A 16523-nucleotide genomic window follows, 5' to 3' on the forward strand; every position below is an offset into this window, starting at 1 on the left:
GTGTAATTCACAGGGCCAAAATTTTTGACTGTTGGTCAATCCTTGTGTAAAGCTCTCATCAATAATAATGGGAGTTTTCTCTATGAGTGGCAGACTGAGGTCTTCAGGACTTCCCTATACCGCCTGTGAATCAAAGATAGGTCTTCATCCTTCTTGTCCAGCTTCTCCCCCGCACAGACCACGAGAACCGAGACACCAAACCGCCCCGGTTGGGAGTCCCCTACTCGGGGGGAAGCTCCCGATGGGGGTAAGCGGCCTTTAGGCCAAACCAGGGCTCGGGGAGCTGCGGGCCGGGCCCTTCGGCCCCTCGGCCGGAGCCGCGCTGGCCCGGCGGAGCGGGGGGAGTCACCTGGCGGGACTCAGCGCTGAGGGCGGACCCGGGGACCACCGCCGCCTCCCGCCCGGGGCCGGCCAACGGGCATCGCCAACGGCCGGCCCGCAAACACCACAGCTCGCCTTCTGCCGGCGGCAGTTTGGCTTTTAACTCCTTCCCCGCCCAAGGGGCCGCAGCTCCGGCAGTCCGCAGGCTTCTCCTCTTCAGGCGAGCAGGCAGCCGGCCACCCCTCTCCCCCCGCCGCCTCGGGGACCTTCCCTTCCGAAGGGAGCGGGGCCGGCAGCCCCCGAGGCTGGCAGCTCCCAAGCCGGCCTCGCCCAGCACCCGCCCACCTGGCGCTGCCCCACACCTTGCCTGAGGCGAGGAGCAGAAGGCGGGGCTGAGGCGGCGGGCCCGGCCCGTCGCGCCGCAGCCGCCAGGGGCCGGTCCCCCGCCGGGCGGAGGAGGAGGAGGAGGAGGAGGAGGAGAGGGAGAGACGGCGGTCCCGGCCGCCGTAACCGCTCCCCATCCCGCCCGCTGGTGCCGCCCCCAGTATGGCGACACGGTAGAGGAGCGGCTGCGCCAGGGTGACCGCCCCCTCCCGCCTCCCTCGGCACGGGCACGGCGCGCCGCGGGCGAGCGAGCGGCCTCGGCGGCGGCGCTGCTGCCGCCGTTGCCCCCCACAGGGCTCAGCGGCGGCGGAGGATGGCGGCGGCGGGCACGGCGGCGGCAGCGGGCGCAGCGGCAGCAGCGGCGGCGCCGAGCGGCCGCGCGGCGGGAGCCAGCAACGTCCCGAGCAGCTCATGGTGGCGCCCCAGACCCGCGAGCAGCGGCCGCGCCGGGGCCGCCAGCTGAGCCGGATCCCGGCGGGCGGCTCTCCCCTCTCGACACCGACCCACCGAGCGACCCGTTCCCCTTTCCCCGGCGCGCCCTCTTCCCCCCCCTCCCCGGCGCGACCCGTGCCTCGGATCGCCCCCGCCGGGGCCGGACTCCCGCCACCCCCGGGGCGCCGCGGGGAAGGCGGCGGCGAAGTGCACCGGGCGGCGGCGGCGGGACCATGGGCGCCAAGCAGAGCAGTCCCACCGCCGCCAATGGCCGCACCCGGGCGTACTCGGGCGGGGATTTACCTTCCTCCAGCAGCAGCAGCAGCGGCGGCGGCGGCGCTAACGGGACCGGCGGGCGCTCGGCAGGCGCTGGCGGGCGGTACGCGCACCTGGCGGCGGCGCCGCATGCTGCTCCCGGCGGCGCGGCGGCGGCGGCAGCAGGAGGAGCGGCGGCGGGGGGTGCCGCGGGGTCGGCACCCCGGAGCAGGTCCTTAGGAGGGGCCACCGCCTCCGGGGCCCGGGCGGCGCAGTCCGCCTTCAACATCCCCCACAGCAGCGGCCCCTACGGCTCGCAGGACTCGGTCAGCAGCACCCCGGAGGAGGGCGGCCGGGAGCGGCCCGCGGGGGGCGGCGGCGGCGGCTCCGGCTCCTCCGGCGGGCCCCGGCTAGTGATCGGCTCGCTGCCCGCTCACCTCTCGCCGCACCTGTTCGGAGGTAAGGAGGGTTTGGCTGCCTCTCCCGCTGCTGCGGGGCTGGGGTCCCGGCCGGGCGGGCGGGATGTGTGTGTTTGGGGGGTCCTTCCCCCCTGCCGGCCCCGAGGCGGGACGGGTAATGAATCATCATTTTGGGGAGAGCGGCGGCTCTTCCAGGCGTGCGCCCGCCGGAGAGGGGCACGGTCTGGAGAGGGGAGTTTCAGGCCAGCGTCTCCTTTTGTTCATAAGGAGAGCTGTGAAAGGGGGAGGCTAAAAATGAAAGGAACCCCGCGGCGGGCGGACGGGACGGCGGGGAGGAAGCAGAGCCGCTCCGGCCGGCGACTTTAGACTCTAATAGCTGTAATCGGTGCCTGTGTAAATACTCTTGCCTGCTACTTACATAATTAGAATTTAATTGGATCATGAGTCGCCGCCGTTTATTCTAAAATCGGACCAAACGCTTCTTTAGGTACTGATTAATATGTGGCTGGTGCTTGTTCCTCTTTCGAAGTTCTCGGGTTCTCGGTTCAGAAAGTCGATTGAGAAAAACAGAAGTTAAAGTAAGTTTCTCTGTTTATTTTCCCCTGAAGAGACGAGTAGAGCCGGATAGCTGTCTGTGCCGCCGAAGTACAGGCTTGCAGCGCCGGTGCCGTGTAGCCTTGAGGACTGGCCGCGTGTGTCCTTGAGGCAGGAGAAAAGCTCAGCTAAACTCTGAATTAACCAAGAAGCTGAGGCCCTTTAAGAGGCATATTCAACGTGGAGCAAGTTGTCATAGTTTTTTGACTCTCCTGTGATAGTGAGATGAAGAGGGCTGGTATAGGACTTGCATTTTACTGCCCGTGTTCTTTACCTTAAAGTTAAAAATCTGCCTGTAAGTTGCCAACTGCTTTCAAAGTTGCTGACTGCGTTCAGTACTGCTTATTCTAAAGGTTGTTCATATAAGTCAAACCTTAAAATGCAAGGTGACTTCTTAAATGGATTAATTCTATTGATAATTCTAATATATATGTATTATAACCTGTCTAAATACTAATCAACTTCCTCAAAATCTTTCTTTTGGGCGAGAGGAGGCTAATGTAAAATTCCTACAGTCCTGTATTCTAGTTAATCTGTTTGAGAATACTATTTGTAGCAGGCCGGGTTTTCTTCTCTTCTGTAACGTGACCTGTTCGTAGCCAAAGCAGGGCTCTCTCCAGCCTGACCCTTACGTGGTGCACAAGGTTTCTATCACACGGCCTGCCACCTATATGTTGTTGGTGTGTTGACCTGAAGTCAGCATACCCGTTACTTCCTACACCTAAAACTGCCTCCTCCCAGTGCAGTGGTTGAACATGAATATTTGCCCTTAAGAAAGAAACCGTAACTACTCGCACAGTACCAAGCTGCCCAATAGGAGTGCTTTGTTGCAAGGATGCTCGTTACACCGTCAGGGTAGCATGTGGGGGGAAGAAGGTGCATGCGATTCTCTTGGCGATAAAAGGATGCCCTATCATGGAATGTTGTACAGTTTGTGCTAAGCACAATAAACACAAGGGAACTATTAAAACATGTAGCCAGTTGTTGCTCAAAGGTAAAAGTTTATTTTGTGGTTTGGTGTTGGTTTTTTTTTGTTTCCCCCATCCATACTTATACATTGCCTTGCTGCCAGGAGGGAGTGGATTAAATGTAAATGCAATGATGATGATCAATAACCTAGGAAACCATTTATTCAGATGCAGGAATGTCTCTGCGGAATAACTCTGAATTTGATCGTACTTTTCTATGGCATGTAATTATTAATTTCTGTACTATACCATATTTTGTCTTTTGCAAATCTCTGTAATTGGCATATTAGAGAAGATATAGGCTGAAATGATGCAAAGCTTGTTGCTTTTCCCGGTGCAGGAGAAGTGCCAGGAGGGCTACGCTCTCTTCATCTACTGTCTAATAAATAAGGAATGCCATTTGTTAGGGGTTCGAGTAGCAAGATTCAAAATACACTGTCCTTATGTGGTCATGAGATGGTCATGAATCTGCTAGCTTTTTCTTTTCTAAGAAACTTAGTATTTCTTATTGGGATGAATAACTGTTTAATCATAATACTGTGAAGAAGGCCTCACTTGAAACATTATTCTTTTTTGCAATTCAAATATTCTGTGGTATCAGTGATACATTACACCACATCACATTGAATGTCAGCATCCTTATTTAGTTGCCCGCATTTTGTTTTCTTGATTCATTGCAATAACTAGATGCTTGGAACAAGTAGCCCCACTGAGGATCATACATTAGTGGCATCAGCATGGTGCAAAAAATAACTTGAAGCATTGTTTTTGTCCCGATAGTAACTAGCTCAAGCTTGTCTAGGTGTGGTATCTGGCATTTATCTTGTGTATCGTAAGCATGTTTGAAGTCCCCTCCCTTGTTTTGTAACTTGCAAATTAACCAAATTGATTCTTCTTATCTTGAAAATTACTGAATTTAATTTTGAGGATTAGCATAACAATTCAGTGAAAATTAAAATTAAAAAAGAGGAACAAGAATAACTTCCATAAGTTGAACTGAATCTCCGGCTATTTATGTTTTTAGGCATGCTGCTTGGCCTCGTCAATCAGTGACACGCGGGTGTTGCATTTGTTAAATTACTGTAATTAATTTGCCATTAGTGAATTACACTCTATTGTCACTTCTACTGAGCAGCTTGGCATGCCGAAATAATGTATAAATGTTAACTCTCTAATGTATCATAGTTAAATCCATACTATGCTTGTTAATAGGCCATTTGAACGAGAATATAAGAAATATTATGTTATCATACGTTAACATATTGGAAAGTGTGGTCAGTTACCTTCTATATTCCTCTAATAGGAACCGTAGTAACAGGAGCCTTTCTTGACTGTGAGGGTCTGACATTCCTGTCTGACCTCGGGCTCCTTTATGATCAAAGTATAATGGAGTAAATATTGCTATGTAACCTTATGTCTCATCTCAGGGATAGTTCAATTCACTAAATAGTTGGAGCCTCGGTCTCACAAGTTAAATACACGTGTGTAACTTTGTGCTGTGAGCCCTCCTGGAGTAGGCTTAGAGCATTAAGCAGAGCGAAGCCCAAATTCCGTGAGATCTTGGGGCACTCCCAGATGCAGAGGCCAAACCTGCGCATGACCGTTCAAGTGCTTTCTTGCAACACGGTGCTGAGTTCCACCTTTCTTTAAGGTGATAACACTGTTATCGGGGTTTTTGACCAGAAGTGTCCCGGTCTGTTCCTCGGTGAATGGGACTTCCCCTCTCTCCCAGCCCCAAAGTAAATATCCTTACCTTCTGTTAAGAAGAGCCTGCAGAGGAGTTGGCCTTGAGATTCACAGCTAGTCTTTCCACTGTGTTTTTAGGCAGCAAGTGTTTTTGCGTAGACTGTCAGTACTACAGCAAAACTACTGCTGTAGTTAGGGTATAGCTTGTTTTTGTCAATTATGCTTGCGGCAATTAGTTCAGCTAAAAACAGACAGTCTTTTGGAATTTTCTTTGCTCTGGGTAACTGCTGATGTGTTACTTCCGTCACTTAAAGTGTTGAAAGCTCCTTAGAACCCACTTTATGTTTGTGATCCTGTTTCTGGGTGGTCACAACACAGAAAAACTTGGTGAAAACATCTCATATAAGCATCCTTCTGGTGTTCAGATCCAAATCTCTTCTTGGGAATGTTGTTATAAGACAAGAGTAAAGCCTTTAAATATTTTTTTGTCTTTAAAATTCTGTTAGGGAAGAATATGTAAAAATTCAACTAAAAATAGCAGAAATGTTACATATATAGTCTTTTAAATGAAGAACTGATGTGGAAATTTGAGTTCATTGAGCAGAAAAAGGGCATATATACAAAATCTCAGATTGTGTTATATGCAGTCGTATACAATTCTGATTATATATTTCTAGGCAGGATTTTAAATATATAGTGTTGTCAGTTACAACTGTTGACAGCTTTCAGGCCTATGTCAAGACTTGGAGTAATAAAAATTTGGAGATTAAGTTGTTCAACTTTATTGTGAGAAGGAAGTCTGTTACGTTGTTCTCAAGCCAAAGAATGATCAGGCGTTTTTATGAAGTACTTTACAGTGCAGTATTTATCACTGGCTACTGAATATACGTAACACAAGTATGGATACAACCTTATAGGCACGTTATAGTAGCGTTTGTTTGTAATAATAGCTGGTAGAAGTAATGAATGAATTCTTATTCTATAGAAGAAAGTTCACAAAAGCCTCAGGTTAAGCCTGAATTACCTGTTGGATTGTGGGAAGCAGATATCAGTAGAAGAATGATGTGAAGTCTCAGAAGTTTTTTAGATGTCTGTCAAACTGCCTAGAAGGCCGCATCTTGTTTTGTTTTACATCTGGTCTGTTTAGTTATATGGTACATTTAAGTATGTTCTTGAGGTTCTCTTCATCTTTCTCACACCTTTTTTTGGGGGGTGTATGACTAACTTTTGGTCACTTCCTTGCCCTTCTCTCCCAGTATTACGCAAGTACTATTGCTCTGAGAAATTGTGAAGCGCTTGAACACTTTGGACTTAAATGCTGCTGCTGTTTTGCCAGCCAAAGTTGTAGCTCGAAGGTCTTTGCCCCCTGTCTTGGGAGAAGCGTTGGGAAGCGTGCTTTGCAATGAGACTGTTGGGATATCCCATGTGTGTGAGTTATGTAGAAGCAGTGAAACTTGCTATTGCGGTTTCAGCCTATATGCCTTGGTATTGCTTTACATACCTTCTCTTCCTGGCAGTTGGACTTTTTTTTTGATGTTTGAGGAAGGCCAGTGAATCTTCGATACAATATATGTATTTCTCTAAATTATTTCCTAACCATTCAGAATGAGGAAAGTGTGTTAAGGATTTAGTCTAATAAAAGCTGTAACTTTTCCATACAAATTCTGTCTTTTTTAGAGGTATAACTCTGCTGTTTGCTGTTGAGAACACAAATAATCCCATGTGCATTTTCATACAGTTTTGCTGTTGCTGTTCATAGGTCTTCCAAGGCGCAGAAGAGCGAACGCTAAGAGTCTGTCTCTGCTTTGGTGTTTTGATTTGTTTCTATTCACTTGGCTGCACCAGTGAAACACAATCATATCTGTGTTTGTCCACTTTAGAAGAATGAGAGCAATAACAGTGAGAGGTTGGCTGAAGTCTGCTGATTGTAGAAGAAATTTAAAATGGGGCCCAGCTTGGGAGCTGGGAGAAATACAAACATGTCTGTACACGTACCCACACCTTCACGACGACGACAGATCGGGCAGGAGATAGATGTGTGCCTCATTTTCTCTTCAGTGAGAAATGAAGCTGACCTGTGAGTTGACTCCAAAGTGAGAGAGATGAGTCTTTTTTGCAGTCTCTGAAGATATGGGAGGTTTTGGAAATGTATTAGCATTCCATTAACCAAAATATAGATTGAAAAATGCGCTGTGCTGGTAAAGCAGTCCAAGGATAAGTCTATTGATAAGGAGTCTCGGAAGAGCTGTTCTGACAGATGGATTTGAGGAATCCTGTCCCTTTTCAGGGTCTTGCTGTTCCTGTATTTAGTGGGCTCTTCTGTTCCTGCATACATATATTGGGCAGCATATAGTTCCTGGTTGGCAGCAGAGATGTAAACTCTACTAAGGACTGGACAGGGGGCAGGAAAAAGAAGCAAAAAGTCTACCACCACAACCTCCCATCTGCTCCAGCTCAGTCAGGAGGCTGCTTTTAGTCTCAAATGTTCCATATTTGAAGAAAAGAGCTAAAAGACCTAAATGAGCACTGTTTGGATCTTACAGTAGTGATAGTGAAGCCCCTCGGAACTGTGTTTAGTTGCCCTCAGTTGAAGAGGCAGCCGGGTCTCTGGGATGATGAGAGGCTTGGGGCACTGGAGTAAAGACTGAGGCAAGTGATAGAGTATCTTCGAAGGGCTTCTTTTTCTTCTCCTACTCTTGCCTGGTAAACAAAAAGGGTTATGAGAAGCCAAATAATAAAAATGGTGGTACTGCATTTAGGGGAGAAACAGAAATAGTTAACGGTCTGAGGAAAAGGAAACAGCCTAATTATAGTGGCATATATAAATATTTCTTTTGGCTCTCAAGACAGCGATAATACCTGATTGAGCTTTTGCAGTGCCAGTTCAAACAAAGGCCTTCCTCTTTAATGTCTTCTGAATACCTATCCAACCCTGATATCCTGACAGTGTGCCTTTCCTCATGTTGTCTCACCTAATTGCAGACTAGTTTCCAACAACCTCCCAAGTAATTTCTTTGTCTTATAAAGAAAGCCTTTTGTCACTGCTAGAAATTCAAAACTATTTTTAAAACACATTGCCTACCCATTTATTTGGGTAAGTTCTCTTCTGTTCTTGCCAGCTGCTCATGGAAAACTTCATCGTGTAAATGTTCTTCATGTTCTGTGTTAGCCTTGCATGATACTTTAAGTTTTGAATAATGTTATGAAGGTTTTTGGGTGGGTTTTCCCTGCTATTTGCAGATGCATGTACCAAATGTATATTATTTTCACGATTTTTCTGTACTGTGTTTAATGCTCATTAATGGTTTAATTAGTTGCAGGAGAAATGTATGGTCATTTCTACAGATTGTGTTCATTTACTGTGGTAATGGTACATATTGTTCTTGCAGATGTTTAACCTGTGAAAAGGAACAATGAGAAACCTCTGAGTGCTTGGAGTGTTTTATTTTGGAATATTTTTAAGGACATGCATCTTAACGAATCAAAAGAAAACAATTTGTGTTTAAAAAAAACCCCAACAGATTACCTGAGTAAAAACAGAACAGCATTTCATAGGCATCCAGGAAAGTGTTTTTCCTGTCTGCGCTCTGGTTAGATATTTCCTAAACAAGTGCCTACATTCCCAAGGCCACCTTTCCATTGTAAATGATCATCCTGACTTTCATAAGGATGCCTCAGTGCACATCTAGAGCTCTCTGGCATCTGTTGTTTGATAGGGTTCAAATTCCTGACTCTTGCAAAAATGTGAGAGTAAGCCACAGTAAGAATGGGGCTGGTTCTCACTTTCACTTTGCACATGCTTCTGTTCCCTGCATGGAAATTGCATAGTATTGACCCAGAGAGATCAAGAAGCATGCGTGAAAATCTCACGGGGCTTGGGATGTCTGACAAACAGAATACAAAGTGTTGTATGGGATTCAACTCCATTACTCTTAGTTGTCTTTAGGAACTGACCTGCCTGGGTGTTTTCTTCTTCCTTGTCTGCTCTGTCTAAAAATCAGACCACCACAGCCTGTGAATAGTCCCCAAAGGGTGGGTGTGCTGCATACCATTGTGGATATTTTTAGTAGATTCTGTTTGCTGACTTAGTGTGCTATAAATACAGAGTTCTCAGCTGGCATGCACTTTGCATGTCTTCTAGTAACTTATAATAAGTCCACCTAAGAATAATGGCAAGAAAAAAATGAGCTCTTACATTTTATTTGGTTTTCCATACAAAGTGTAATTTATATAAAGCAATTATTTAGCAACATTTGAACTATAAATGGCTTTTAAAACTAGTGGTGGTCCAAAACCTAGTCAGGCTGCCATCATTAGTCCCTATGCTAGATTAATTTATACTGCAATTTCACTATAGTTTTAAAAATTGAAGGTGGAGTTTTTAGATGTGAAAGGTTAATTGAGCATCTGGAGTATTATCGATGCTAGTAAATTACTTTATGTCAGTACTAGCACATTGCCTGACCATGGATTAAGGCTGTTCTTTGGGGAAAAACTGAAGCTTCAGTTATGATTCTCCCAGAAATTTTTTTTCATTAAGTGTAGGAGTATATATGTTTGCTTGAGTTTAAATGTAGTTAAGGCACTTATTGCACTTTTGAAATTACTAGGACTCAGTGCAAAAAGGGGACAGACCTGTGTTTTATTAACATGCAGATGCATCTGTCTTTGAGTATTGAATCTGACAAAAAATTGAAGAGTTCTTGCTGAATTGCGCTGAGTGAAAACTAAATGCAGTTCTTCTGTATGGCTAAAATAAAAACTGTCATAGTCTACACAAACAGATGTGGCCTTCATGACAGAAATTTAAAACTGGTGAAGTTTTCCATGTGCAGCAAAAGAAAGGTCTGCTTAGAAGTGCTTTCTGCAGATTGCCTGAACACAGAGACAGTATTTTGAGAATCTTCTTCTATCTATCTTTTGAAAATTTTCTTCTATAATGAAATCTGGACCAATCTGGTGATAGTCTTTCAGAAAACTTATAAAATAAACTGCCTCTCTGCCAAGAATCCTAGATAGTTCCCTGAAAATCATGCCAGGTTTGAATCCTGACTTCCTGCAGCCATCAGGAGTTTTACTTCTTGTGGACTGAAGAACATGACTCCTCCTTGACTCTTGAGCATGAATATGGATTGAAGTTCCAGTACGGGGAGGAATCTTGCTTGTCTTGAGAAAATGCTTTAACCCTACCAGATATAGCAGAGCATCATCAGTTAAGCAAATTTCGGAGACATAATGGTGGACAATCTCCAGAATATGGAGAACAGTGACAATAGTAAAATGCAGTTTTCCATGCTCATTTAACTGCTTTCACCTTGAGGCAGCCCTCTTTCTCCTCATTGTCTTTGCTACATCAGCAAGGATGACTGAAGCAGCCTAAGATGCCAGACTTGAGGATTTCCTGTCTATTTTCTTGGGTGTTTTGCTCTCCTTTGGGAAGAATGAGTTTAAAATCACACACCTGCATTCTGTATATTGGAAGGCATATTATGCTTGTGCAGCAAGTGGCTCAGGGCTTCTATAGGCTCTTAAGCTGGATAAGCATGATTCATCTTCAGAGGTGATTTTTGATTAAGTGTCCTGAAAGGTGGTATTAATGAGTTCACCTGTGAAGTGCCCAAATACAGGGTTACCTATGCAGCTTTCTTGTAGAGCGTTTTAATTTTTCGTTGTTGTGATTTTGCAGCCTTAATGGTCAATTAGGGTTGATATGAGTGTTTTGATTTGTTTCCCTTCCACCCCCTTATCCATATGGGTACAGCTGTTAGAGGTAGTCAGATCAATACGGATAAATACCTATTTCCTTTCTATATTGGGCATAGTACTAAATAGATTACAAGTAGCTTGTTTGTCTGAGTTCAAAACAAAAAAGACCCCACTTTTTGTTAAAGCTCTATCAATCTATTAATGAATTACAATTCCAAAATAATAAAACATATTTATAAAACTACTTCCATATTTTTGAAGCACTGTGTTAAGAAATAGAATACCTGCTCTACCTGTGCAGTAGAGCCATAAGGCTATTGCTGGCTAAAGAGAAATGCTGTACTGGAACTGCACATGAATGAAAACAGCGTGAAATTCACATATGTAAAAGGCTGCATGCTATCAAAGAAACACCCTTTGAATGTCTAATTCAGCTGTCCTAACATTTGGATACTAGATGGCTAACATTTAGACACTAGATGACAAGTGTATAGGCATTGCCTTGCTCTTAAGAACTGGATTATATTACTCTTCAGTGAGCTTTAATCGTATGTTTGCTACAGTTCAGCTTTGGATTAGTTTATATCTGAATATCCCATATCTGTGAATTTGTGTGTTTTGTAAGTGATAACATTTTTTCAAAGGCAGATGATTCTGGATTTCTTTTTAACCATGGATGTGAAAAACCAAAGTGTTTATAATACTTTTGAAGGCAAATAGAATACTTAAATAGCTTCCAGTTTGGAGGAAATAACAGATTCCATTGCTAGCATAATAAGCTATGTGCTAAAACAGACTTTGGTTTTTACACACGTGATAAGACCAAGATCCAATGACAGCATACAGCTAGGGAGTGGAGGAAATATTCCTTGAAATGTGGGACTAGTTCTGCTGCAAACAAAGAAATAAGGCGGCTAACAAATAGTGTGCTTTACGTTGCGCAAGTGTGTGGGATGACCTGTTCAGCCAAGGTTATTCTCCTTTGTGCCTCCACTGTGCCTCTCCAGTTGTAAAGCACACAGTTGCATGTAGCTGATGAAGTCAAAGGGAAATTATGAATGAACGCATTTGGAGCTGGAGGGCAAGAGTCCCTTCTAGTGGGCTGGGCTGGTATATATGACTTCCTTCTACAGGTATGCAGGCAATCAAGATCAGCATCAAATGTGTTTAATGATTGTACATTTTGCTCTAAAGGTTTATTCAGAAATGTTCAAAAGAGTTTTAAGCTGGTATGATGTAATTTCTTGACGTTAAACAGTTTAATATGTTGGGGGGATCTGTTGATTTGTGAAAAGTGGGCTAGAACTAAGCTTTTTGAAGCCTGCTTTGGTTGACAGCAGTGTTGAGATTGTTCCTATCCACACAGATAAGGCAAGTTTATGCTGTCTTGGAACCTGAGGGCGTGGAGTTGTTGTCAAAAGAATTCTAATTTTTAAATTCTGGCCAATATTGATTATTGATTCTCTTTTAGGGTTTGGCTAGCTGTAATCTTTGGTCAAGGTAATTTTAACCACTGGCTAAATATTTGACCCTTTAAAAATTACTATTATTAAGTAACAGAACAAAAAATTTCCAGTAGCTGTGCTGCAGTCCTTGCTTTTAGCAGTGTGAGAAAAGTCAGTAGGAATTAATTTCTGTAATTTCTTTCAGGTCTTGGAAAAAAATATACTCTGAACAGTCTTTATCAATGCTAAGTATGACTTGCTTTATATTTGTTGTAACAGACATAGCAGTCTTTATCTGCAAAATACTTGCTTACATATGGGTGTTGCCTGATTTTTTTACAGGGGGTTGAGGATATTGACCTCCATTTTAGCTGAATTTAAATTTACTGATGAAAATACTGCCATACAGTTTTATATTTTATCTTGGTATTTTATTGATGAAAGCACATATTTAGCAGCAAAGCTAGAAGTAGCCAAAAGCATCCAAAAATGAAGTGGATCTCTGTTGAAGTGTACTGGAGAGGTGGTTCTGTTTTGCTATCCACAGCTTGTTTCTTCCATCTCTGCCATTCCACCAATTGTTCATTAGCTAACTAATGAAAATGGCAGGTCTAGGGTGTAGTGTGGTATTGAATGAGGGTGTAGCATGGCATTGAATCATAGAATCATAATGTTGTTGGCTTTTCAAGTCTGAAAAACTATAAAGCCATGCTGTTTGTTCGGTGGTATGTCTGGATTGCTAACTACGCTGAGAAACAGGGTGCTGGGCTAATGTAGCTATACTGCCTTCTAATAACAGAAATTATTCTAGCTACAGCTCTGATGTAATGAGTTGAGAATGGGAGACCTGAAGGTATTCTGGTCTAGATGAGATTATATCAATTTGGGGATTATTCTGATTTTCCCGTTATTTTGCTCAACAAATACCTTAACTTGCAGGTTAAGTATGAAAGTGATGCGTAATTTGTCAACATGAGGAAGGCTCCTAAATGCTTGCAAGTAGTCAAACATCTCTACTTTTATTTAGCTGTAATATTTGTAAAAATGTTCTGCATTTTAAAGTGCTGCAAAACACTAACGATAAGATGTAGCTCTCGGGACTCTTATTTTTCTTTCTTTTCCCATCATGGTTTTGGACTATTTCTGGGCTGTTTAAACATTGTCTCCTGTGGCAGCCTATTCTTAATTGTAAAACTTTGTTAGCTGTAGCATGCAAGCATTCTTTGAGATACGTTTAAAAACAAATGTTTGTATTGAACATGTGGCTGGCTTGACGCTATCCACAAAGATACAGAATTAAAATGAGTGAAAAATATAAGCGCCCCAGGAAATGTTAACCTCAAAAGAAATCTTCTAAAAAAGGATGCCAAATTTGTAAGCAGGAGAGAGGAGGAGGAAAAGTCTGTCAGGAATGGTGGTGTTAGTTACGTTACTGTTACTTAGAGGGAATCAGGATACATGGAGTTGTTTTCTGATCCCTTAAACTGTAATTCTGTGACATGCTAAAGCTTGAGAGCCTCTCCTTTTTTTTGTTCCTTTTCTCTGCCCTTTTGCTGCTTTCTGTGCAGATGAGTCATCTTACTTGCAACAGCTGTATTAGTAACTGAAGTGCTATTGGAAACAAAAATAAATGTGCAGAAGTACTGCTTTAGCTGTATCTTAAAAATACTCCTGTTTAAAAAAAAAAGTCAGTGCCTTAGTTTAGGACTTTTTTCCTTTTTTCTTAGAAAGAGATACTTTTTGGTATTTGATTTGGATTTTAACTTAGTTATACTAGTTTTATCTAGCAGTAGTTATAGCTGTAGTGTTAATGGAGGAATAACACTGAAGAGAAACACACCAAAAAAAATAATTAGCTCTATATCAAAGAGAGGCCATTTTGATGAAATTCTTTGTTCTAGGGTATTTATTTTTAGATATTTTCTTGTCTCCAGTTTTTCTAACTTGCATTTCCCCAGACTTGAAAATCATGATGTAACTTTTTTTCTTTTCATTAGCGGTATTTTGAAGTGCACACAAGTTAAAACTGATTAAACTTGCTTTCTTAGAGATCTAACCAGGTAAATGTGCTGTACATACAGCACAAGGCATTAAAGCCTGGAACTTAAGTATCAACATATTAAATTCTAATCCTCTCAGTTTTCTGTTTATACCTTACAGGTTTTTAAATTTACAGAATTACACACTTGTAATTCAATTTCAGACGTGGAATTTCATCTAGAAATAGGAAAGGGAGAAAAGCCTCAAGTCAGTACCTTGGTTTTTTTGCATTTTTCCCCTACTGTAGCTTCTCTGACATATTTAGCCTTGTGCTCCTTCAGGCAGTGATGATAAATGTACTAGGTACAATGTTTTTATTGTTTAGCTGCTTGTGCAGCTAAGACTACAAGGACAGCTTTACTCAAGTCAGTGAGTCTTGCATGTGTAGAACTTCTGGTAAACTCACAAATCTGCCTTGAAAAGCATAATCCCATTTGTCAGGTATTGCCATATGTAACTGACAAGAATTCCTCCCTCTGCTGAAGGAAAGGAGCTCTATCTATAATCTCAGTATTCACATCTTTGAATTGTTAGATTTATAGTCCTTTGCAGGAGCTCCTAAACTGCAAACTAATTTTAATGGTGCCTCCCTTACCATGGAAATCAGTGAATGGTATGACAATTGAACTGAGGGTTAGGAGTGTCACCACAAGTACATGTCCACAGAGGGGTAAGTATAGAGAAAAGATACTTTGTCAGCTACTACGGCCAGCTGCTGTTGTATGCAATACTTAAACATTGCATTTTCCTTTCTCACACAGTGTGTTGGAAAGCAATGGGCCTTGCTCTTGACGTTATACATGAATTTTTGTTATTATTTTTAGGTTAGTAGGCATGCAATATCTTTTTCTCCAAAACCTTACACAAAAGGGGTTACAAGAATAGATATAATTCTAACGAGTGGTAGCACTTGAAGGGACCTTGAGGTTAACAGTTCCTTCCAGGCACTGGAATGTGGGATCAGCTGGGTTTAGCAGATCCGAGCAGATGATGTTTATCTATTCTTTCTTAATTTCTTAATGGAAAACCATCTAATTCCTTGGCTTTTTAAAATTTTGATAACTATTATTACTATCAGAAAACTTCTTACTAAGCAAATTACTCTTACTGTTTCACAACAGATTCCCAATTTTGAATGCAGACATTTGCAATGGATGCATTTTTATTGATGGGTCGTTCTTTATTACAACTGTGAAGAGGTCTTTTTTCCTTTTTAATTGTACTTTACTCTAGCTATTAGATACAATTTCAGCAATGTATATATAGCCTTGAAATGTAACTGAAAGGGCATTATTGTGCTGTTACAGTTTTGTATTTCTCAATTTTTATATCTGCTTACTTTGAATTAGGCTTGTAGAAAGTTCTCGTTTGCTAGATGCATCTGACAAAAAAGGACCAGGGTGGTAGTGAGGCAGACAAGATTTAACAATAAAGTAACTGTCTTAAAACTTAAGTTGCTGTTTCTGTCAGTGACTGTCTGCCTACCCAGATTCAGGAGGATAGACTGATAAAAGTATTCATTCAAAATAGGCTTATGTAGAGAGTTAACTGTTATTACTATTTGTGCTAGCTAGTAATCTTGAAACTGTTCTTCCTGTATAAACAAGAAAGCCAGATGCAATTGTTCTTTAAAACTCAGAGCATCTGATTGGGCTGTGAAAAACCTTTCCATAACACAGACAAAAGTGCACTTGTGACTCTATACACATAAGCAGTAGTGCTTTATAAATAGATGGAGATTTCAGGGTTTTTTTACACTTGCATATACCTCGTCATCTTTTACACAAACTGGAGTTAGTATCTTTGCGTCTTTAAGCCATGAATCTTGCCTGAAGACCAAGAGTAAAAACCATTAAAAGGGCTTGATCCTGCAAGAAGAGAGACCTCACATATTAATATATCTATCTGTGCCATCCTTGTGGTATATGGCTAACTACACTTAATAACAAGATTAACAAAAGACTAATAATCAGTGATAACTTGGTCAGGGTTTAATACACGCTCAGTAGGAGCCAAAAAGAAGAAAAAACCCCAAACCCAGGCAAGCCCCTCCCAGGCCAGAGACCCGTTCAGCACCCGCGCCCTGGACAGCTCAAGCGAAGCCTCTTCCAGGCGGCCGCTGCCCGACGGGATGCGCCAGGCTCTTTAGCCAGGAGATAAACCAAGGTACCTTTCAAGAACTGTACGTTCCATGCTGGCCCAAAGCTTTCTGCTTGGGCTACTGAATTGTATTTAAAAGACCAAGAATTTGTGATAAACTCTCATTTGCCCCA

At 43.0% G+C, this 16523-nt stretch overlaps 1 protein-coding gene across 2 annotated transcripts in view; it reads left to right on the forward strand.

The window, feature by feature from the left end:
* The first annotated feature begins 739 nt into the window (after positions 1-739).
* ZNRF2 (zinc and ring finger 2) overlaps positions 740-16523 on the forward strand; it is a 59153-nt gene continuing 43369 nt past the window's right edge. For both annotated transcript variants that reach the window (XR_010371676.1, XM_064444158.1), the window contains exon 1: positions 740-1851. Coding sequence is in view for 1 of the 2 variants with exons in the window: in XM_064444158.1 (XP_064300228.1) it covers positions 1371-1851 (481 nt within the window). In the remaining variant the exon portion in view is untranslated. The remainder of the gene's footprint in view (positions 1852-16523) is intronic.

This window comes from Phalacrocorax carbo, chromosome 2 (assembly GCF_963921805.1).
Source record: "Phalacrocorax carbo chromosome 2, bPhaCar2.1, whole genome shotgun sequence".
Classification (NCBI taxonomy): Eukaryota; Metazoa; Chordata; class Aves; order Suliformes; family Phalacrocoracidae; genus Phalacrocorax; species Phalacrocorax carbo.